Genomic DNA, 21,971 nt, shown 5'->3' with positions numbered 1-21,971 from the left:
TGTTTCAGCTCCAGTGCTCCTGGCTGGCCCTCCTTGGAGCAGGACATGATGATTTGCACAGACACCCCTTGACCTGCCGGCCTTGCTGGGAAGTCGTGGAGTGAGAGTCCTGTCCTGCTCCCTCTCCAAGCTGGAAGGAGCTGGACCAAGACTGGTCTGTGCAGAGCGGTTTGCTGTGGGATGAGGTTTATGGACATCTCAAACCTTTTTCCCTTGAATGCTCTGCATTTCCTGAGCTCTCTTCCGTGCAGAGTAGGTTGCTTGGGTGGGCACAAATGGGAGAGAGACAGGGCAGATGCCCTGTGGCCATCCTACCCCCAGTGCCACATTGGCAAGATCCATTTGTTTGCCAGCTCCTTCTGTTCACTCATTTAACTGCTATCAAAGATTCAAGTTCTTCTGGAACTGGGTCTAAAAGAGCTGTTGGATTTTTTTCTCCCTCACTCTGGTTGTGTCTGCCACCACACCACATTGCATCCACCCTGCTGCTTGTCTGTGACGGGCCATGCCAGAGAATGCCTTCTGGATCTGCAGCTGCAGGCAGCTCAGACCCTCTGTGACCCCCGTCCTGTCCATCTTTGCAACAGAGCCTGTGAGATGTGTCCTTCTTTGCTGCCCCTATGCTGGGCCTTTGAACCCCCTTTGAAAACTCAGCTGAAGGTGTTTGTGTGGGAGAAGGAAAGAAATGGGCAAAATTAGGAGTGCAGCGGGAAGAACTTCACGCTCCCTCACTGTCAGTAAACAGCTTGTCTCCCTGTGTGTGCTTCCTTCCTTTTAGGGTGATCCTGGCCAGTTAGGAATCCCTGGAGAGCAAGGTCTCGTTGGCCAAAGAGTGAGTATGGCCACCTTCTGGTGGGGCTTCTGTGCCTCATCAGTTCCCCAGAGGTTCTGTCCTTGTTGTCCCACAGCCTGGACAGGCTGGCCCTGTTCTCTGCATCTGCTCCTTCTGTGGGTGCTGGAAGCACCTTCCCCCCAGAGCCCCTCAGCCCGAGCTCACCAGTCTCTCTGAGCCTCTCAGATGCCGGTGTGACACCGAGTGTGAAAGGGGCAGTGTGGGAGCAGAGGTGGGGACAGACCCCTCCTGTTTGCCAGAGGCTGTGTCCGTGCACGCCGGAGCAGAAGGGCAGCTTCAGGCAGGGAAACACTGGGCACACTGTGTGGGCATGGAGGGGGGATGAATGCATGGATTGAGGCTGGCAGGGGCTGTGTCCCTTCCCAGGACTGAGGTCAGTTGTTGGAGCAGGATGAGGAAGGCCCAGGTTAAGTGAATTCAGGCTGAGCTCCTTTTCCCACAGGGAAGGAGAGCTTCCCACAGGCCACAGCGGGTCCGAGGAGGAGAAACTGTGGCTCAGAATGGAGCAAGAGGCTGAACTCCTGCTCTTGCTCCAGGAAGAGCTTGCTCAGCATTAGGGTATGAGTTAGGACATGTGTTAGAGTGCAGGGCTGGGCTCCCATCACTGCAGCCTGGCTGCTGCTGTGAGCCAGCTGCAGGAAGCTCGGGGAAAAGTACATTTAGGCACAGCCTTATGGTGTTTGCTTCTGTCCGCAGGGAGAATCCGGGCTGGAAGGGGACACGGGGCAGCTTGGGCCAGATGGGATCAAGGTAAGCCTCACTCCCATGGAGTTCCAGCTCTCAAACACGTCTCTGTGCACTCAGGTCCCTGTGATTCCCAGAGCCAGGGTGAGGCTGAGGGGATTATCGGGTCCTCTGTGGAATAAACCTCTGCCCTGCAATCTCTAAGGACTTTTTTTTCTGCAAGCACACATAACAAACCCCTCCTGTTTCACTCCTCTACCCACGTTTTTTGGCATCTGATCAGATCTCCAAAAAGGTCAAGTTCTTCAAAATCTGGTTTCCAACAATTTGTCTGTTTTATTTGAGTCTTTGCAGATCAAATTTCCAGCTAATCAGGAATTCCTGGGCCTGGCAAGGGAAATCAAGAATTGTCCATCACTCTCCCCTGCACCACTGACCAGAACAATGTTAGAGAGTAAAGAAACCAGATCCCCTTCCCTTGGCAGAGCCCCTGGATCTCACTCAGGGTTTGCTCTGTCTCTCACTGCTGTGAGTTTGCTACCTTGCCTTTGGAACAGGGCTCTGATTCCTGTCCCTGCACAGCCAGCCTTTCCAAACAGGCCAACAATTTTGTTCCATGGAAAGAAAGAGCAGCCCATCCCACAACAATGCAGTTTATTGCTTCTTTCTAGTTAAACTATTTGCCATGTGTCTCTAGTTCTGCTTATCTCTGAATGTTGGACCAAAAATCTCCTCCTTAAGGACAATCAAGGCTTCTGTATTCTCTTGCACCGCTGGCTGTGCCCAGGAGCTCTTGAACCAAACTAGCTCTTTCCACCCCAAATGTGTCTCTGGACACTTAACCAGATGTGTCTGTGCTCTTTAACCAGATGAGAGCTTGTTGAGCTCTCCCAGCACAGGTGCAAGAGGAAAATGGTTCAGTTCAAGGCTGCTTGGCTGCACATGTTGCTCTCCGTATAAAACTGGCCTTTATCATTGTCTCCATATAATTTAGAGTGGTAGTGCTGAATAATACAAAATATTTACAATGTTTTATTTATTTTGATAAAAGAAAAGCAGCTATAAATTTACTTCTTGCACTTCTATGATTATATTTCTGGTCTGTGTTCCAGTTGGTTGATCTTGCCAAATACTGAAATTTTATTATCTGCCAGATTTTTTTTTCATAAATTTCAATGACAGGTTTCACATGGGGAGCTTTAATTGGGTATTGGGAAAAATTTCTTCACTGAAAGGGTGGCCAGGCATTATAACAGGAAGTGGTGGAGTCACTATCCCTACAAGTGGCACTTGGGGCCATGGTTTAGTGGTGGGCTTGTCAGTGCTGGGCTGAAGTTTGGATTCATTTGTCTTAAACGTCTTTTCCAACCCAAATGATTCTTTGATTCTGTAATTGTCAGAGCAGTGATTTGACAGGATACCCACTGCTCAGGCCATGGATCCTTTACAGGGCACAGTGACACAGTTTCACAGAGGGTTTATTGGAGCCCTGGGCTGATTTCTGTTTGGCAGCAGGAGCTGAGCAGCTGCTCCAGACGAACTCATCCTATTAAAAGTCTTTCAGCATCCCAAGCTCAGGGCTTCTGGATGAGGCAAGGGAGACTTTCAAATCTTGTCAGACTGCCTCATTCACGTAGGAGGTTCAGGCCTTATTGCAGGAGCAGCAAAGGGGTTCAGGTTACTCTGTGTAATGGGGAATTCTTTCTCCATCAGCCAAGAGATTTTAAAGAAAAGAAACCTGGGTTTGCTCCTTTTTCTAAATGTCAAGTGTATTATGACTCATCCTCATTCATCCTTTTTCTTGCAGGCTCTCTTCCTCTCAGACTCCTGAAATATTAATTATGTGGTGGGGCTTTCCCTTGCAAGAGCTTTGTACAGTGACCCATGTGTTGTGTGGGTATGAAAACCTCCCACTCTCCTCTCTTCCACAGGGAGACAAAGGAGAGCAAGGCCCGGAAGGAGAGAAGGGAGAAAAAGGCAATGAAGGACTGAAGGGAAAGGAAGGAGCTCCTGGATATCCCGGCATCCCAGGTGTCCGAGTGAGTCTGTGAAACCAGCCCTTGGTGACCCGTGGGTTCCCTGCTGTGATGAGTTTGTGAACCAGGCCACTGCTCAGGGCAGGAGCTCACCTGGGATGTAACTTGTCCTTAACATTATGGTAAAGTGTGTTGTTTTCATGAAAAACTATGTCCAGGAGATGAGTTTGGTCTTTCAACTAGGATTCACACTTGAGAATGTGACTCTGATCTGCCACAGGCTTTGAGAAATGGTGCCTCCTTCCCACACCTCTGTAATGCCACATGGTGTTAGAGCGGGTGGCCCAGAGGACTGAGAGGGGCTGATTTTTCCCTGGTTGCCACAGCTGGCTTGGGCCTGGAGCTTGGAATTGGCCACCTTGTGCCTTCTCTGATAGTTACTTGCTTGCTTCTGGTCTTCCCTTCTAGGATTTCCCCCTTAAATATAGAAAACAACTGGAAGAAATCAGCAGAATATGACTCCTGAATCCTCAATTAATATCCTGGGCATCTCTGGTTCACTTGGAGGTCTGATCTTGGTGCTGTAGAAAGAAAAGGTTTGATTCTGGCTCTGAGATGAGAGGTAGCAGGGCAGTGTCAGGTGGAAGAAGGCTCTGCCCAGTGCCCCAGTGGGCTGCTCTGCAAGTCAGGCCTTTCTGCTTAAAATGTGGAGTTTATCAGGTTGCTGACATGGTTTATTCATTGTGATTGTTGTCTTGGATCAGAGTTATCAGCAGCGAGGGCTTTGCAAGGCTCATTCAGCAGAGGGGTAGCCCAGCTCAGTGGGATGCACTGCTCCCCTGTGGCACGTGTCTTACCCCTCATGCAGCTGGGGAACACACCAGCTCCAACCCCACACATCTGTGGAAAAGGAACAAGAAGGCCAAGTGTAAAGGCGGCTGTGAAATCCCAGCCTGGGCTGGGTGTGAAGCAGCAGGGCCAGCAGGTACTGCCGAGCCCTGGGTGGATGCTCCATGGTGAAACGTTGATTTTCCTCTTGGTGGTGGTGTGGCTGGCTAAAAGGAGGGCAGGGAGAAGGGTGTGAGGGGATGGAAGCAGCAAAAGAGATGGATTTATGTTATTTTTGGGCTGAGGTTGGGATTTGAGCACTGACTCAACTAGAAAGTGGAAACATTGGCTTAATACTCTAGTGCAGCCCCATAAATGTGCAGAATAAGTCTGTCGTCCTGCCCCAAATAAGGCCACCCTTGGCCACAGGCCCCTGGACCCAACAGGGAGCCCTTTCAGGACTGGGACCATACCACAGGCAAGGGTGGTCCCCAACACCCCAGCTCCTTCCCAGCTGCAGGCTGGCACAGCTGGACAGTCGCCCTCCATGTGCTGTACTTCTGGCTGGTTCACGTGTTTATACTGTGTATGTTTTAAGAACCAATAAAAATACTAAAATCATGCAAAAGCCATATTAAGTTATAAAGTATAAAATACAGATTCTCTCAGACTCTGTCCCTGCTGTTTGCCAGCATGTCCCTGGGAACATGATGCTGTTTTCTGTTTTATTTTTTTTTAAAAAAAAAGGAGTCAATAGAGCCAAGATTCCTGCTCATAATCACTCCCTTTTCGTTTTGTTTTTTTTTTTTTTACTGCAGAGTGCTGTATTTCCATCTACTATTTTAATATACTTTTTGTATTTCCTTACGCCTAAACTCAGGCAGACTTTCAGACCTGCACAGTCTCCAGATAGTGCTGCCTGCCCTACCAGACACTGTTACCTAATACACAGGCTGGTGTTCCTGTGCTCACTGAGGTCATTTAAATATGGAAGTCCTCTGACAGAAGCACAAATAATTTTCCTCTTCCCATTACGGAGAATTTCATTCTACATTCCCATGGAGAGTAGAAATATCAGTGGGATCTTCCTTACCTTTCTGTCAAGATAAGGTTTACAGCTCAGATGGAGATAACTGCAAGCCCCTCCATTCCAGCTGAGGGTTAGAAGCTGGAATATCCAGCCAAGCCATCCTCTGGAGGACATGCTGCAAAAGCCACCACAGGCACAGCCCACCACAAACTGCACGATGCACAGAACACTTTAAGGCTACTGGACAAAGATAACAAAAGAATCTTGCCATGGGGAAGTCATGAAGGATATCTGTCCAAGGGCAGATATCAAGGTGACAAACTCCTGTCCAGGATTTGTATGGTCGCACAGAAATTGGTTGGGGAAGGTGTTGGAGGTGATTGGATTACAGGGAGAGGGAGCATGTTGGTTTGGGTGTGCAAATACAGAGTGATTCCACACCACCCTGTTGTGAATGGTTTTAACACTTCTGATGTGACAGTGTTATGCTGTCCAATAATCAGTTTAGATGGTGTTAAGAACTTCATCTTTAGCTATTGCATCTCCATTTGGCCTCTCCTGGCGTGACACCCCCAAGCCCTCACATCTGTGCACCACCACATTCCTGCCTGGATCCGCTGATGTTTTCCTGGGTTTTCCTCAGCTCCAGTATTTGTTGGGATATCCTGCTCAGCTACAAAGGGGACAGGGAAGGTGTTGATGCTTCTGTGCCCTTAGTAGGAGAGATGCACACACAAGGATCTGTGCAGTTACCTGTGCCAACATACTCTAGCTCCATTTGGGGGTGTGAAGCTCATCTTCTGCTTCTGGAAGTCAGTTTGAGGAAGCTGATGCCCATCTGCAAGTGTGGACATAGACAAGGTTCTCCTAAACCTTGGCTTGTCCCTGTGTTACTCCAGAGGAGGGAGGACCCACAGGGATATGCCCTCCATGGACAGCAACAACCTCTGGAAAAACCCTTTTCATCACAAGGTTCTGCAGCCACACCATGTCTTGAAGGTTTGTCCTTAATGCCAAGGAAATGTTTAGTCTTAATCTTTATTTTGCTTATGTCTACAGGAATGTGACACTTCACTATCAAGTGTCCTTGTGACAGATGTAGGAAATGAGGTGCCAGATTGCTCTGAAAGGATCTGACTTCACTGCTGGTACATTTTCAGCCTGTTTTGTATATCCTGGCTGGAGCAGAGGCTGGTGCTGGCAGAGCAGGTGTAGGAGCTGGGGAATTTGGCACGTCACACCTAACGTGGCAACAGGCCAGCATGAAGGATGGTAGGAGATTAGAGGCTCTGCAGTCCTGGAGCTCCCTGGAGATGGCAGATGAAGGGATGTACCCCAGAGCAACTTTGAAAGCTGGAGGAAGCTGGGTCTGTGCTGCTCTCTTTGGTCCTGCAGAAGAGAGACACTCACCTGGTGATCAGTGGGGTCAGCACAGGCACATCTGGCTTTCCTGAGCAAGGCTTCATTTTCCAGAGAGTCATCCCGATGATGATAGCACATGACTGCCCGAGCACAACCAAACTTCCCTCTGTGCTCAGGAAACATTTTTCAGAGCTCTTTACCTTTAACTAGGCTCAGCCATTTCCAGCATTAACATATCTGAAGACTGGTTTCCACTGTGGTTTTGAATCTCAAACAAAAAGCAGCAGGGAGGCCCCAGTTGAGTCTCCAGGGGTAGTTTGTACGTATTTCAACGCCAGTGGATTTCAGCAAACAAACCTGGCAGCTGAGATGGTCCACGAGCTTCACAGCTGTGGCTGGCAGGGCTCGAGGCAGCTGGAGCTGAGATAAATGAGTGTCCTCTATCTTTTGGTCACTTTGTCCAAGTTCACACTGCTCCGTTCAGCCCCAGTTCCTGCTCAGAGGAGGAATGAGCCAGTTGTCCCCCTGGCCATAAGACGGAAATCAGAGCACCAGTGCAAGATCCAGTTGGAATTTCCAGAGATGCGTACCTTTCCTGAGCGGCTTGCCCATGTATTATCTCCTCCCAGTGGTTTCTGTCTTCTAATACAAACTCGTTGCCTTCACTTGACCTTGACTCTCTTCTGAACATGGCCATTTGCCCTCCGGTTTGAGCAACAAAAGGCTGAAAATCCCTTCCCCTTCCTCTGCAGTCCCTTGCAGAGCACCAGGGACTGTTTGGGCATCTGCACTCAGAGAGGCTGGCTGGAAATCCAGACTTTTTGTATGGGCAAGGCAGAACAAGGATATTCTCCTCACTGTGTGGGGACACTGGGAAGTACAACAGCCTGGTGAACTCTGGCAAGGCATCCATCAGCAGTGCAAGTGTCATGGTGTGGTTTGCCAAAATAAAAAGATAATTTATCTGCTCATCTGTAAGGCTGTGAGGGAATAGTGCCACAGAGCCTGAAACACCCAGAGAACATCCCTGGAGAGTAACTTGCACTCACAAAGGATCTGACTGCCCATCAGAGCTGCTCATTGCATCAGAGGATGGTAAAAGCCAGAGGCTGAAGTCACTGGTGTGCCACCAACAACCTGGTCACAGGCAAGTGGGCCCTGAGAGCAACCTCTTCCCCCAAAAAGTGCTTCCCTTTGCTGCTTCCCCTCTGCAGTGATAGAAAATGTGGCATTTCAGCCCTTCCCTGGGAGGATGACAGATCCAGAGGTGGCTGAGGAAGGCCCAGGCCAGTTGGAGGTGGGTTTCCAGCTGCACTCTGTGGCTCTGCACTGTGGTTTGTGTAATGTGCTGCTTGCCATTCATGGCAGACATCTGATAGCGAGGGGTTTGCAGTTCCAGGAAAGCAATTGGAGAGCCTGGAAGTACTGAAATACAACATGCTCTGAAACAAGAAATTCCCTCATTGTTCAGCAAAACTGGGAGTCAAGTTCTTTCCACTTCAATTTTAACCTGAAATCCTATCTGCAGTGTCATTTGAGCCATGTCAGGACTCAGAAAGCTTTGAGCCAGACACTCCAATAGTCTGAAATGCCATAAACAATTACATCAGAGAAGATCTTGCTGCATTTGCCGGCCCCTTTTGTGGCATGCAGATGTGCACCATCAGCCCAGAAGAGCTTCAAGGGCTGTAAATCCTTTTGCTCTGGTGCAACAAGATCCAAAGTCCTTTCATTTGCTCTTCAGGAGGGTAGACTGAGAGGGCTGGGCTGGGCTGGAGAGCTGAGAAGGTTTTTTGAGGGTACTCACAAGATCAAGCCACTCTCCAGCCCAGTACAGAGTGTGGAGTGAACTCATGGCTCTTGGCTCTGGTGCTGTGGTCGCTCCCCAGAGCAGCAGCAACCCCACACACAGCTCTGGATGGTGTCCTGAGGATCCTTCCCATCACATTTTTGTCCCTCTCTCATCTACAGGCTACAATCCTGAAGTGGAAGGAGGACTTGCTAGCCAGGATGGACCTTCTGCTCTGGGCTGGCAGAGCTGCTCCTGCAATGCCAGGCTTCTCTGTGGGCTCTGCAGTGCCAGGGCAGAGCAGGAGCATCTCCTCATCTGACACATTGCTCTTGTAGAATGTTGTCCAAACATCACTTACAGCAGAATTTGTCCCAGAGTGGTTTTTGCTCTTTGTTCTTTTCTGTTTCCTGCCACTGAAAACATGATTCAAAGGTTTTTTGAAACAAAGCGCCTCACTCTGCTGTCACTGAATCCAGCCATTCTCTGCATACACATGAGCTCAGCCACAGCTGGCAGCACCACATCCATGGCATTCAGCTCCCTGAAAACACTGAGGTTGCAGAAGGACAATCCTGGAGTCACCACTGGTTTTAATCTCTGCTCTCCATGCAGAAATTTATGGGTTTTTTGATAATGTACCAAGCTGTTTTTTCCTGGAAAAGCTGATTTTTGTGCCCTGGACCATGGGCTGTCTATGGAGTAATTACTTGAATGAAATTTCTTAAAATCCCCCAGCTAGAGAGTGTGGGTTCACCTCTGACTGAGCAGAGGAAGGAATGGGGAACACCAGGCTCAGTGTGTCTGTGGTAACAGCAAGGTCCTCACACCCTTAATCTTAGGAAATGAGTAGTGTTACTCCAAATCCTGCCCTTGAATAATGTGTTAGGAGTAGATGCACAAGACAGTAAAGTGGGCAGGAGGTGAGCTGGTGGCAGAGGGGGCCCAGGAGATCACAACAGGCCCCTGCCCACCAACCTGTCCTTTCCACTAGCTGCTGTATCAGGGGGCCAGTTCCTATACTGGAGCCCAGTTTCCAGGGCGGAAGGTGTTTGCACTTGGCCATGGTGTGTCTTTGAGTTACAGCCCTGGAGTATCATTACTCGTGCAGACCACCACCCAGGAAAGCCATAAGCAGGTATTTGTCCTGCATTAAAAACCAAAGGTGAATAAAGATGCTCAGAAATGCAGTCAAACATGCTGAAAACCTGTGCTTTGAAGAGTTTGAGACCAAGAGTCAGGGCAATGACTCTCTGTGGAGCTGCAGGCCTGGGTCTCTCTGCTTCCCCTCCTAGACCCAACGTGAGCATCCCTGGGCACCTCTGCCCATAGCTGCAATCAGCTTCTCCACTTGCTTTGTTCAGCCTTTCCTGAACACCCCATTTAATGAAGAGGTACATGCTGGATTTTGTTGTTTGGGTTATATTATTGTGTGGGGCTTTCCCCCACTTTTTTGCTACTCTGCTCTCTGTGACTCAGTCCACCAAATCCATTGACACCTTTGGAGTAGAGCAGGGTTGCCTGTGAGCCCTGTGCATCCTACAGGGAATCACAGAGCTTTCCCAATCCCAAGGGAACTGCTGCTTGCAGCAACTGAGGCTGCTCTCCAGCAGCTGAGGGGCCATTTGGCCCTCGGAGGCTCTGCTGCTGGGGAAGGCAGGCTGATCCCAGCTGGTCTTTGTTTAGAGTTAATAGGAGTCAAAATGAGCCAGAATTTGAAGTAAATCCCATTGACTTGGCACGGTTTCTTTCCTGACTCAGTCGAAGGAGACACACTTTTTGGGCAGTTGCTCCAAGATTCCCCTCCTTATTGCAAGAGAGGATTTCATTCCCCTCCTCTTCCACAACCCGAGGGCATCTGTGTCCTTCAAAAGGAAGATATTAACCCTTAGTGTCTGGGGGGGTGTCAGAGTTGTGCTGCCCAGGTGCTCTCTCTATTCTTTTCTTTCCCATTGTCAGATTCCCACACTAATTTTTTTGAGCATTTTGGTTTTATTGTGTATGAAAGCTTCACAGCTCAGTGGGGATGAAGCCTTGCACTTTTCCTACACTTCCCACTCATCCATCAAGCATTTTAGTGGCACCTTTGTCTCCGGTGCTTTCTTAGAGATGAGGAAGTAGAGGCAAAGAGAGTGGGGGAAAAAATAATTATCCCATAAACAACAAATTAGTGGCAGTTCAGAGCTATCAGACTGAACCAGAGCAGCTCAGAGCACACAGCACTGTTCTGTACATGACTCTTTGCTGCCTTACACTGTGGCTGCTCAGAAAAATCTAGTTAAATAGACCTCCTCCTCCACAAAACCAAAAGCAGCATGTTTCAGAGCAACAGCTGCATGCAGATAAGAGTTTGCTCTTAAGCAGGGAGTTCAGGATACACAATTTTGGGTTGGATTCCCATTTTAAGCTGAGGAGCTCAGCTGAAAGGAAAGTCACAGCATCTCTGGCTGTAGTGTTGCCATCCAAGACGTTTTTATAGGATTTCCCCAATTTGCTGTTTCTTTGAGCACAGCCAGCCAGCTCTACCTGCACTCCCCACTCGGGTTTCCACAGGCAGGCCAAGAGCCCATTACTGCCCAGTGCTCCCAGTGAAACCCTCTGAACCTCACAGTACAATCAGGTCTTTCTTCTCGAGAACAGTTGAGTCTTTCTTCTTTCCCCATACTCATTCAGGAGCTGCTGCCCTGTCTCCTCCCCTTCCAGACTACTGCTAGGCAGAGTGATTATGAAATGTGTTTCTTATAAATCCAAAACATTTATGTCTTCAAATGCCCAGCCTAAATAATCCCACTAATTTCCTGAGTGCTTGTGAACTGTCCTCCATGGGGGGAGGCTTCTCTCGATCAAAGTTTATTAAGCAGAGGTTCTCATATGGAGACATTGCTGAGCAGTAGGAAATTATATGGGGCTTTTTCATTTCCCTTTAAATGAACTCACTGGCTGGGCCTGGACAATATGGGCATGGTCATCCTATGGTTCATGCTTCCTACCTTTATTGCTGCTTTTAGTTTTCCTGCCCTTTTTACATCCAGTGCCTCAAACTATCACTTTTTTTTTCCCGTCACCATGTCACTTTTTTCCTTTGCTCAGTAGCTGTATCCTGGTGGTTCTGTTTCTTCCTGCCTTATTTTTGGGAGGGAGGAGTGACCTCAGACCTTCACTCAATGACACACCAAAAAAAAAAAAAAAAAAAAAAAAAAAAAAGAAATAGTTTGAAAATATGCTCCTGCTCCACAGCAGTCCTGAGCAATCCTGAAGCAACCTGAGGCAAGCTTTAGGAAGCTCTCCCACCAGTTCTGTGCCCTGAGAGCTTCCTTCCTGTGCTGTGCTGTGCTGCAAGGAAGGCAGGAACACATTTGCCCTCTGGAATGCCAAGAGCCAAAGCAGGATGGTGAGTCACATCTCTGTTACCACTGTCCCGACCCATTGCCTGCAGCAGGAGCATCACTGGATGTGGGGAAGTTTGGGTTAGGATTTTAGCCCTGTTTGTTGTTTGGCTCTGTTCAGGGCATATATCTCTGCAGTTCATTCAACTTCCTTGTTTTGTTTTTCTGGATGTTGTTGTCGGAACATAGATTTCAACTGTTGATGTCTGGAGAATTTAAAGCTGAGCTGCTCATCTATTTGCTCCCACTAAACGTTGCTGTTGTGCTGGGCAATAGATCTGACTTTTCTGTCAAGGCCATCAGCAGCTGGAAGTCTCTTTTTCTTTTTCTTTAAAAATTAACCAATTTGCATTGGAAAATAAACCATTCTTCTTTCCCTTAGGGGAATATCTAAGGCGATACTAAAAAAAATCCTTGTAAATCTGTGTCCTTACTGAAGATGACAATGAAATTTTAAACATGCTAGACCTAAGACTATTTTTTTTTTTTGCTTTCCTTGGATATTTTGGCATAGCTGAAGGCAAGTGACTTAATAAAACTGCTACTTTCCACTGTCCCTGGTCACAAATACCATCATCATCTGGAGGTACTGATATGCTTCTCTAGTGAAGAATGCAGCATATAAAGAGAAATCACCATTTAAAAATAGTTCCACTGATGGAAGAGGCTTGGAAAGAAGATATATTTTCTCAGCAAACCAGTAACCCAAAGCATACAACAAAATGTGTACAAACCTCAGGAACAAAAGCACCGAGTGTTCAGTGCCTTGGCACAGTGACCCAACTGATGTGAGTCCAGCAAAGGGAACTTGGATTTAATTATTTTGATGTGCAGGCTTTTGTACATCTTCTGCCCTCACTCTGCTAAAGAGAGAAGGAATCTTAGGAACTTTAGGAACTTCACATTGCAGTAAAAGAGGTACCAAAAGGCGCTACATTCCCGATGTACTTTGGGGAGAGCCTGGATGAAGGTACCATCTCATTGAATTTTATTTATATCCTTTCTTTTTTTCTTCCTGTTCTGGCCCTGATTTTTTTCATCCTTGGACAGATGAGTCAGAAGAATTGAGATAAAAAGGATGGGACTGGTTTTGAAGGCTACCTAAGTTGTTGCTGGGCTTTTTCTTCCCTATGCAATGTGTGGAGTGGGGCAGTGCAGTGATTTCTGGGAACTGTGCAAACCCCTGCGTATGTGCTCTGGGAACATCTGGGATTGCAACAGCAACCACATCTGGATCATCACAAGTAGAGATATCACATATCTGGGAACCCCAGACAAGTGCTGAACTGCCTCTAAATTCATCTGGGCAGAGTTCCTGCGCAGTTGGAGAAAGCATATCCAGGAAAATCAGACACATGGTAGGCTTCCCACTCACCAGCAGAGCTTGCTGGCCAAAGTCCTAGAAAGCGTGCTGGGAGAGCACGGAAATATCCCTGACTGATAGAGCTTATTCCTCTCGAGGAGGTGACTCAGTAAGTCAAAATCTGAGCCACGTCTCTGCCGGTGGCGTCGCCAGCGTGGTTTGACCCATTTTTTTTTATACCAGCCAAGCTTTTAACCGGTGGATGAGAGTCAAGAACAGCAAGGGAGGCTTGGAACAAGGTCTCCATGGCTTCCTGTGAGTGACAGCTCATCTCCCTGTCACTGACAGGAGCTGGTGATGCTGCCAATGTTTTTTTCTTCAGCAACGGGGAAAGAGCTGCACCCCAGCTGGAGGACCCAGGAGAACCTTCTGGAGCAGATGAACATCCCTCCTCCCTGAGGCCGATGTGTCATAAGGGGAAAATGGTACAAGGAGTTTATTGGAGCCCATATCTGTGTTCACATCCACCACCGAGGGAAAAGACAAGCTGAAAGAGCCCTGAGAGTCTGAGAAGCTGTTTGTGCATGGCACAGTCTCCCTGTGGATTGAGCTCATTTTTGCGAGCAGGACTTGGACTGTCAAAGTCTGGTTTGGTTTTTGTTGTTTACCCTCTCCCAGATGACTCTATCTGTACTCCGTGATGGTGAGTGCAAGCAGGAACTTGAATGCTGACAGATTTTAAGAGCAGTGTGGAAATTTGTTTCTCAGATGGGAAAATTTAAAGCCTGAACTTGTCTTCTTGAAAAACAAAGACATTTCCCAATGCAGAGTAGAATCAAGTTTCAGTCATGAATCTTCCATGGCAGATGTGTCCTGGTGGAGGGAGCCAGGCTGTACCTTCAGACTCTTCTGAAGAAGCTGTGAGATCCTCATGACCTCCCCGTGAACAGGGTCCACCTGCTCTCCCCAGTGATAAAGAGTGTGTCTCACCAATGTACTGGTATCTGCATTTTTTACAGACAATATAACACTTTCTCAGCCTGGGGATGGAACCTTTGCATGGAAATCTTTGTTCCATGTGCTGCCATAGCACTGCAGTTCCAGGAGCACATCTGAGTGTGCAAAACTACTCTGCTGGAGTAGACCAAGGCCTTGGCTATCACTGGGTTAGAAACAGATCTAGCTTAAAATGGGCATTCTCCCATCTGCAGGAAGCATCTACTGCTTGTGCTTCCACAAGCTCTTAAAGCACAGTCCAGGGAGACTGATGGAAAAACACTATGCAACTGATTAAAAACCCCAGTTGTCTCTTTATTCAGTCGCATCTTGTTTTAACAGTGGAGCTTTATGAGTGATTCCACTATTCCCTCTCCAAATTTTCAAGCCATAATGTGTCAGGGCACTGCTGCAGAGCAGGGGCTGTGGAGTTACTGTGCTTCAGGTGATGAGTACCAAGTCCCACAGTGAGCTGCTGTGGAGCTGGAAGGGTCTGGCCTTTTCTGATGCTTTCATTAGTGAGGACTTCTCTGTACTCCTGTCAAAAGTGTAAATCGTGTGGGTGATGCTGGAGGCTTGGCACCCATCATCTACTGCTGCTGCTCGGCATCTGTGGGAAAGTAGCTCCAAAAGTGATCTCTTGAAAAGTGGCAGCAAAAAATAGCACACAAAAAAAAACCCTGAACAGTATGGAAGAGACACAGAACAAGGCTCATGTGCTTCTCTGCAGGGACCTGTGCTTTGTGAAGCCTAATGGTGTTGGCAAGGTGGACTCCTGAAATGTTTGGCTTAGGTAAAATGGAGCTATTCCCTCTGGGGAAGTGAACTGGCACAATCCTTTAGGGTTGGAATAAGTCTAAATTGCTCCTTTGTGTTCAGAGCAGGCACTTCTGAGGCCCATGTTTCAGATCAGAGTGAACCCCCCCCAATACGTCTCACTTTATAAGTTGCTTTTATTCAGCTGAGACTGCAACACCAACCATGGTGAAAATTATACCTTCTTAGCTGGGAGGAGGGGCAGCAGAGGGAGAGATGTGGTGCTGGTGTGGAGATGCTGTTGAAAAGTTTGTCACAATTGCCGAAAAGCATGAGTTATTTTCTTCAGTTACGCTTTTTGCTTCTTTCTGACAAATTCAAAATATTCTGTCTCCCTTGCAGCCAACAGGGTGAAACACTGGATAAAATGAGGTCCCTAAGGAGAGGCTTTAGTATTTAGCTGCTCATCATAGCACATGTCTGTGGTGTGGGCGCGAGGAGGGGCAGCAGGTTCTGCACCCACAGTGGGTTCTGAAAGCACTTCAGCATTCCTGTCTCTGCTTGCCATGGCTCCCACCTCAAGTTTTGCATCCCACTGCGTTTCTAGAAGCCTGATCAGTAGATTGTGGTTTCTGCGTGTGGCAGTAATAATACAAATAGGGGGAGGGGGTTTTCACTGTGAGCAGGAAGTTGTGTGTGGTAGGTGCATAGAGAATGAAACCACTGCCTTTTTTCACAAGGTAAAAATAAGGAGAAGTGCTGTGGAATCAATGGTTCTATTGGTAGGCTCCTAAAATTATATAAAAAGTGTTGATACCTAATTTAGTGCCAAAGTTGATGAAGGACACAACTGTTGGTAGAGTAGTGGTGCAGAGATAGCAGCTCAGGTGTGAACCAGAGGAAACCTTTTGTGGGAGTCAGGGTAAATGTGTTTTCCACATTTCAGCCCATTCTATAACAGAGGCTGGGTAGGTGCACTTCTGGAGATCCTTCTTTTGCACCCTTGGAGACAGATGGACACAGTTTTCCATGACCCACCTATCTTCGAGATGTGATTTCAGTCATCATCATCAAAATTAACACAGTGTCACCTTTCAGCTGTGTTGCCCAATAGTCACTGAGCACAAAGATCTTTCTACCTTTAAGCAATGAGTTTTCCTCCATGTGTTGGAGCAGCTAAAGACCAAACTCAGGCACAGCCCAGCTGTAGCACCTGTGGATTGTGATCTGACCTGCACAACTTCCTGCCTCTTTGTTGGCCCCCATGTGTGGGTGAGGATGCTCTGAGGTTTGTGTGTGCTAGGGAAATGGCTTGGGAGTGTCTGGTTGGGATGCGATTTCTTTGCTTTCCCATTCCAACAGCCTTTTTTTTTTTCCCCCTTCCAGGGACCAGAAGGGAAACCAGGAAAACAGGGGGAAAAGGGCAAGCCTGGCCAGAAGGTAGGAACATCTCCCTTCGATAACATCACAGCCTGTGGTTCTCCCTTTCGTTACTCGTCTCTGATATTTTCCTGCAGAAGGAGTTTTGTCCTACACTGATGTCAGTGCCTTTGCTCTGCAGGGCAGCAAAGGCTACCAGGGGCAGCTCGGCGAGATGGGATCCCCAGGGAAGCAGGGGCCGAAGGGGAACCAAGGCCCCAAAGGATCCCGAGGTACCCTGGGACCGATGGTGAGAAGAGCTCTGCAAACGGTTGAACACAACTCAGAGAAACCTGACTGGCAGTGGTGGGCACGGGCCTGAATAGAGCAGAGAGCCCAGCAGAGGCTTCAGGGCACTGAAATGCTGTTACATGGGCTTAATTGGCCAAAACATCTTCACCCTTGCTCTGAGCAGCGCAGGAGAGAGTCCATAGGGGTGGTTGGGTTGGTGCCCCGTGAGCCCAGCTCACGTTGCATCGAGGCAGTTCTTCACAACTCCCCAGATAGGCTGAAATTGCTGAAATATTGGGGATTTTTCCTCAGCTGAGTGAGCTGATAAGCTATTTTTTGCTAAGATCTTCCCCTTTGAGACTGCACACTCATGGCAAGAGCTGCTTCCAAGTCAAGCTGTGTTGTTACAAGGAACTCTGCCTTGGATTGCTGCCCTGTTTCTACACCCACTCTTGATCTACTTATCTAAAACACTTGGAGCAAGAAGAAATATAGCATGGGAAAGGGTTTGAACTGGGTACTGAAGGTGAGGCTTCCAGAGAGAACAGCCATAGCGTGGCAGAAAGTGGAGATATTTCATTTGCTTTAGGCACAAGAGATAAATGCATCAAGAAAGCAGTGGTATGTAAAAGTGCCTGTCATGCATTGCAGGCTGGTTAGAAAACTTCTTGCATTCTATTTGATAGAACTTAGTGTAAAATCAGGAATTATTTATGAACTAGGAGTAGTGCTGATATTTCAGAACAGTAGCAAATGAGTGACAGAGTGATGGTTTTGCTGATAGTGTTTTCCTGCACTAAAAACTGTGGCCTCACCACATATCCTCCCTTAATAGTCTTTGGCAAAGCCTCCATGGATTATTTCACAAGGAAGCAAAGCAGTATCTCAGCAACAGTCTATTGGAGTGGACATGTCTCTGTCTTGTGGAAAGGGCTTTATTCCATGCTAAATGGGATTATATGGAAATTTTGTGACTCACTTTAATCTGATGATCTGATTTCAACCCCTTTGTTCACTCTGCTAAAGGTGTGATTCTGGTCTGTGGAAGTCTGGTGGACTTGCTAGCACAACACTGATTTGGATACAGAGATGTGCAGGAGGGCAGATGAAGAGCACAGAAATGCAGCCATTTCTGATAGCAAATCTGATTGAGGTGGGGAATGGATTGCTGCAGGCAGGCAAAGGCATAGAATGGCCTCCTGGCACACCCCTCTCCATGTGTAAGATGTTAAAGCCAAGGAAAAGCCATCAGGTGGCTGCAGCAGAGAAGGACTGGCCACACTCCCACGTGTGCTGATCTTTGCTTTGCACAGCTCAGTGCCTCCTCCCCTTGTGCTAACACCATGGGCTGCTCTCTCAGTCCCTCTGTCTTTGCCTCTCCAGGGAGCTCCAGGAAGGATGGGTGCTCAAGGGGACCCAGGCTTAAAGGGTTACCAGGTAAGGGTTTTATTTGCACTTCCCAGCTTTTTTCTGTTCTTAAATGCAACAAAACTGCCACTTCAGGATGCAAATTGTTCTTAAACTGTGATTTATTTCTGACCTCGAGTTTAGTTCTCTGTCAAGTCTCCATTTGCACCACCTACATTTGGTTCATCTCTGCCCATGTGACCCACGTGTCCCTCCAAAGCTGGCATGCACCACCCAGGGCTTGTGAGATCTGGCAGGGAACCAGGGAGGACTTTCAGTCCCACAGCTCTTTCCTGCCTCCTCATGTGCTGTCTGCTCTCCACAGGGACATGCAGGACCACCGGGGCCAATTGGACCACCAGGGCCAAAGGGGGAAAAGGTAAGTTCAGGGGGTTTGGCCATCTCATATCCCCTTGAATGAGACAATTGTCCCACTGCTGTAACTCCCATGCATCTGCACTCTCCTCACCCTGTGGCTGAGGCAGAGGTGCCTCCTCGACCACACATTCACTCACATAACCCCTCAAAGCTACAGCCTTGCCTCTGCCAGTCAGTGCCAGGACACCCGTGCCACCAGCACATGCTTCCCAGACACCACGTGCCCTGTGCCAGAGGCTGAGCCAGCCAGCATGAGCCTTGAGGATGTATTTTTCCTGCATCCACAGGAATTCAGCTCAATCCCCAACCCAAAAGGAGTCAGACTCATAGCATTCTGTGATCAGGTCACAATAACTCCCTGCACAAACGAGCTGATCTTCAGCTGCTGGCGTTTCTCCTCTCCATGGCCCTTGCTCCATGTTCCTTGTGCCCCACCTTTCGACAGCCCCCTGGCTGCAGCTGCCCTGACTCAGAGCCCTCTTTCCACAGTGGCTTTCCCCTGGAGTTGTCCCCCTTTGCTGAGTCAGCACAGCCATAACCAGTTCAGGCTGGAGCAGTGACTCACGCTTTAGTGGTTTCCTGTCGGCTCCACGGCTGCTTGGCGCTCCCAGGGCTGATGGTGTCCTTCACATGCCTTCTGCAGCCATGCTCCCTCCCTCCTGAGATCTCTCTGCAGAAGTCTCTGGGGAGAGCGTCTTGTGGCCTTCCAGTACATAAAGGGGGCTAGCTAAAAGAGGGGAGCAGCTTCCTACAATGGACTGGGGGAATGCTCTTAAAACAAAAGTGTAAAGATTTTGGTTAAATGTCAGGAAGTTCTCTTCTCAGATGGTGGTAAAGCACTGGCACAGGTCTGGGCTGCCCTGTCCCTGGAAGTGTCTAAGGCCAGGTTGGATGGGGCTTGGAGCAACCTGGTCTGGTAGAAGGGGTCTCTGCCATGGCAAGGAGTGGAACGAGGTGGGGTTTAAGGTCCCTTTCAACCCAAACCATTCTGGGATTCTCCCTTGGCGTGGGAAGGGAAGAGATGGTGATGGGGATTGGTCAGTCGTGAGGTCCCCATGAAGAGGAGAGATGCATGAACTCTTTCTGCTCATTGTCTACTCCCCATCACCAAGAGAGCATTCAGCTTTGACTCTGCACACAGGTGGGAGGGCAGCTGTAGTGCAGACAGGAGCTTCATTGCTTATAAAATGAGTTTATAAGGACTTGCCCTTGCTGGGACTTTGAATGGATCCCTTCAGGCTCCTGGTGTCAGGATACCCTGTTCACACCCTGCTCTGTCTGGAGGTTCCCCATGCACCCAGGAGCCACTGGGGCAGGGCAAGCTGCTGTGCTCCACTAAGACATTCACACGCCTCAGAAATTTTGCTTTGGGGGTGAACAATGGCCACTGTGCTTTTTCTCTCATTTCCTGCTGCTGAAACGCATCCGTGGAGGAACAGCTGCTGATGCTCCTGCTGCTCCCTATCTCCATTGCTGCCTTGCTGAACTGCCTGGCAAGTGTTAGACAAGCACAACCAGCCCAGGATGATGTGAGAGCTCATGACCAGGCACATTGTCAGCTCAGAACCTGACCCAGAGGTTTCTTACAATTCCACTGTCGAATCTTGAGCATGCTGGCAAAAAGTTGTGAGTCATGACTAGCAAAAGCAAGGTCAGCCATTGACCCTGCAGCCATTGAGATGTGCAGATATGTATGTCTATTGCTTAAATTGCAGCTGTAGTTTTATTTGAAAACATTTTAAATTGCCATCTTGAAAGCTCCTTTAATTTCAGTAGCAAATGATCCCCAAATTATTCATCTGAAGTGCTCAGCAGAGCATTTTGCCCTCCATCAACAAGATGCTCTGCAAAAGGACACTAGAAAAGCACTCCCTGAGTGGATCTGGTGTCAAAAGAGCACAGCAGTGTTATGATAAATTAATTCTACATGCAAGTATCCAAGTCTGAAGCCTGATGAAGCCACCAAAGCGCTCAATGCACCCTGCTAAGAGCAGTCAGCTCTGTTAATGACCACTGACAGCTGGATCTCCTCCCTCATGTTCTCCTGGAAGGCCAGTGGGTCTGCTGACACCTTGCTGGGGAGCAGGAGAAGATGCTGAACCAGGAGAGCCTCCAGCACCGCTTCCTGCAGGTGCTCCACAAAATCTTGCATCTAAGTTTTCCTATCCGCCCTCCCTCATCTCCTAAGAGCTGCCTGGATCCCAGCCTAAAGACAGACAGAGTCCTTCCCTCCAGACATCTGTAACCTCTCACAAGAGTGTGAACACAAAAATTTGAAGCCTGAAAGTGAGAAATAAAGTGGAAATGGAAATGGGACCGTGAGCACTCTGTGAGCTTTAAGTAACGTGGTGAATGGAGCTGTGCTGAAGGAGGAGGGTGTAATGGTGGGGAAGGTCTTCCCTTTTTCAGAGAAGAAAGCAGTTTGGTGAGAGGCAGTGCTGTGGAATCCTGCTCCCTTGTGCCATCCCAGCCAGCCACTCCACCACATTTCATACATTTGCAGCTCCTCAAAGAGGCCTTGCTCAGAGCAGACGCCTGCTCTTGGCAGCTGCTTAAAGCAGTCCAGATGGGATCCTTTTAAAAATTACAAACTGGTGTATCTCACTTTGGGACAAGAGCCAACAACAACAAGCCTTCCCTTCTTCTCCATGCATTTTCCATTTGTATCCTAACATGTTTACTTTGCTGCCCTTTACTCTAACTTTTTTCACTGCAACTTTCTGAAGAATTAGCACAGACCTTTCATCTCTCTCTCAAGCAGCTGAGGCACCAGGAAGCTCTGGAGGAGCTCAGTTTCACAGTCCTAGAGCTGACCGGCCCGCAGGATTTTCTCAGGCAGGAGACAGAGAACAAGGTGGGGATTAGCCTCAAGGGGAAACAAAGCCACAATGGGGAGAAAATCCGTGAGTCTTGATGCTCTTCAAGGGTCCCCAGAATGAGGAGCTTTCTCCGAGTTCATCACACTCATCTCAGGTCCCAAATGGCAAAGGTGTGCACATCCTGCTTGGGAAGAAGCAATCAGTGCCAAGACTTCTGCATAGCAACAGACACACCGGGATGACTTTTTTTTTTTCCCTGAGAGCTGAGAAATGGTGTTTGTTTCCCTTCTAGGCAACATTCCTTAGATAGTGGCTAGAAGGCAAACCAGTTGCCAGGTATTTTGCTGCTGGCTTCCGGCAGCAAGTTCAGTAGCGCTGGAAACTGCTGGCAGAGCCTGTGAGGGTTTGCTTCCCCTCCTCTCCTCTCTGCCACCCAGGTTTCTCTCAGAGGCAGGCAGGCTCACCAAGAAATTTCCCAGGTGTCCTTACTATCAGCTGCTGCAACTCCAACACGAGAGTAGCCCAGAGAGAAGGTCAAAGAGAATTGTAAATACACCAGAAAGGGCTGGTGCTACCACTGAGAATTACACAAGTCTGTGAAAAACTTGGCTCTGCAATCTTTGGAGATTTGGATGTTCAAGGCTTCTTGGAGCATCCAAGCACCTCCAATACAGCAGCTCCACTGTGCCAGAACCCCCCAAACTGCACCAAAGGAGCTCTGAGACATGTTCATCCTAAGGAGACAAAGTGCCAG

General features: G+C 48.4%; 2 protein-coding genes across 6 annotated transcripts in view; one reads left to right on the top strand and one right to left on the bottom strand.

The window, feature by feature from the left end:
- SLC25A25 (solute carrier family 25 member 25) overlaps window positions 1–21,971 on the bottom strand; it is a 100,192-nt gene that overhangs the window by 23,283 nt on the left and 54,938 nt on the right. The window lies entirely within an intron of this gene.
- COL27A1 (collagen type XXVII alpha 1 chain) overlaps window positions 1–21,971 on the top strand; it is a 140,994-nt gene that overhangs the window by 104,348 nt on the left and 14,675 nt on the right. For all 5 annotated transcript variants that reach the window (XR_011005647.1, XM_068211426.1, XM_068211427.1 and 2 more), the window contains 7 exons: window positions 779–832; window positions 1,550–1,603; window positions 3,469–3,576; window positions 16,350–16,403; window positions 16,525–16,632; window positions 17,997–18,050; window positions 18,346–18,399. Coding sequence is in view for 4 of the 5 variants with exons in the window: in XM_068211426.1 (XP_068067527.1) it covers window positions 779–832; window positions 1,550–1,603; window positions 3,469–3,576; window positions 16,350–16,403; window positions 16,525–16,632; window positions 17,997–18,050; window positions 18,346–18,399 (486 nt within the window). In the remaining variant the exon portion in view is untranslated. The remainder of the gene's footprint in view (window positions 1–778; window positions 833–1,549; window positions 1,604–3,468; window positions 3,577–16,349; window positions 16,404–16,524; window positions 16,633–17,996; window positions 18,051–18,345; window positions 18,400–21,971) is intronic.

The sequence above is a fragment of the Anomalospiza imberbis genome, chromosome 21 (assembly GCF_031753505.1).
Source record: "Anomalospiza imberbis isolate Cuckoo-Finch-1a 21T00152 chromosome 21, ASM3175350v1, whole genome shotgun sequence".
NCBI lineage: Eukaryota > Metazoa > Chordata > Aves > Passeriformes > Viduidae > Anomalospiza > Anomalospiza imberbis.
This window is presented reverse-complemented; position numbering and strand designations above follow the sequence as displayed.